Here is a 1,234-nt window from a genome sequence, read left to right as displayed (position 1 = left end):
AAAAAATAGGAATTCTTGGCTCAGCCTCCTTGGGCCCAGGGGAGGATTTTGCAATGATCCTGATGATTTTCCCAGAATGAGAGTGATTCTGAATGAGAGTGAGAAGCACCCAGCTGCCTCCCCAGCACTGCCAGCACCACCAGCATTCCAGTGCCACCAGCAGCACCAGCATCCCTCTGCTGGTGGAGGGACCATGAGCCTTCAGAGAAGAGAAACGAGGAATGGTAGAAACCTGTCAGGAGAGGGAAGGCAGTTGGAGAATGGGACATTCCACAGGGAAGGAGTGTTTCTAATCAGGAGGAAATGAAGAGCCAATCACAAAATGCGACTTCTGAACAATGGCCCTTTTTTTGAGGAAAAAAAAGTCAATAATTCCAAGGCTGTGCAGCTGTGACAGAGCCAAAGTTGTAAACCATTTCCGACTGCCCTTTGATCCCAACGAGTCTTTGGGAGCGCCAGGGACAGGGCATGAAGCAGAGTCAACAGGGTTGGAGTGGGGACGTCCTGAAGATCTGGGCACTTTCTCCTTTATGTAACTGACCTGGGAGGATCCACTTTAGGATAAGGATCCGAAAAAAAGATCAAGAGATGCCAGGAATCACCGCTGATCTGGACAGACACCCTTTGCCTGCTGCTGCCCCACACTCAACAGGTCAGTGCAATCTTTTTCTTCTTCCCTGCCCCTCCTTCCTCTCCTCCAGCAGCTGCTCTGTTCCTGCCACCCTCTCCCAGTGACTGCAGTGGCCTCCCCAGGTGCTCCCTCCTCTGCCCTGAGCTTTCCTTCTGCATATTGATACTGAAATGGGCCAGAAATACACAATGGGAGGCATTTGGAGGCAGGAATTCTTTACCCTCTATGGTGGTTTTGCTTGGTCCGTTTCTTGGTGGCGGAGGGTTGGAACCAAGAAACCACAAAGATGGCTCCTGTGAGAAAGTTCTGGAAACTTTCTGTTTCTTCTCCATCAAGGAGCCCTGCCCCCCTGTGTTCTGTGGTGGCTCTGAGGGTGATGGACAGGCTGCTGGTCAGGCCTGGGCCGATTGCACAGGTTGGTTTCCCTCTGTGATGATTTATGGTCTTGTACTTAAAAAGAGTCCAAAACAAGGTAGTTTGCAGCTGCCATATTAGCTCTTAGGTTGTTAGTCCCATCCCCTGCACAGGTGTCTTAAAATGTCCACTTTTCTTTAGTTTGTTTCCCTTCATTTTTCCTTTCCTTCCCCATCCACTTCCCCCCCC

At 50.5% G+C, this 1,234-nt stretch overlaps 1 protein-coding gene across 2 annotated transcripts in view; it reads left to right on the top strand.

Moving 5' to 3' along the window:
- Positions 1-550: 550 nt before the first annotated feature.
- Positions 551-1,234, top strand: part of LOC130580091 (mas-related G-protein coupled receptor member H-like) — a 3,675-nt gene continuing 2,991 nt past the window's right edge. Inside the window, exon 1 of one of the 2 annotated variants that reach the window (XM_057377366.1) lies at positions 551-652. Coding sequence is in view for 1 of the 2 variants with exons in the window: in XM_057377365.1 (XP_057233348.1) it covers positions 1,008-1,046 (39 nt within the window). In the remaining variant the exon portion in view is untranslated. Of the gene's footprint in view, positions 653-960; positions 1,047-1,234 lie in introns of those variants that run through there. The other variant, XM_057377365.1, reaches the window with a different exon arrangement.

Source organism: Malurus melanocephalus, unplaced genomic scaffold (assembly GCF_030028575.1).
Source record: "Malurus melanocephalus ecotype Western Australia unplaced genomic scaffold, MMel_1.1 scaffold_310, whole genome shotgun sequence".
NCBI lineage: Eukaryota > Metazoa > Chordata > Aves > Passeriformes > Maluridae > Malurus > Malurus melanocephalus.
The sequence above is the reverse complement of the archived record's forward strand: the minus strand, read 5'-3'. Positions and strand labels throughout refer to the sequence as shown.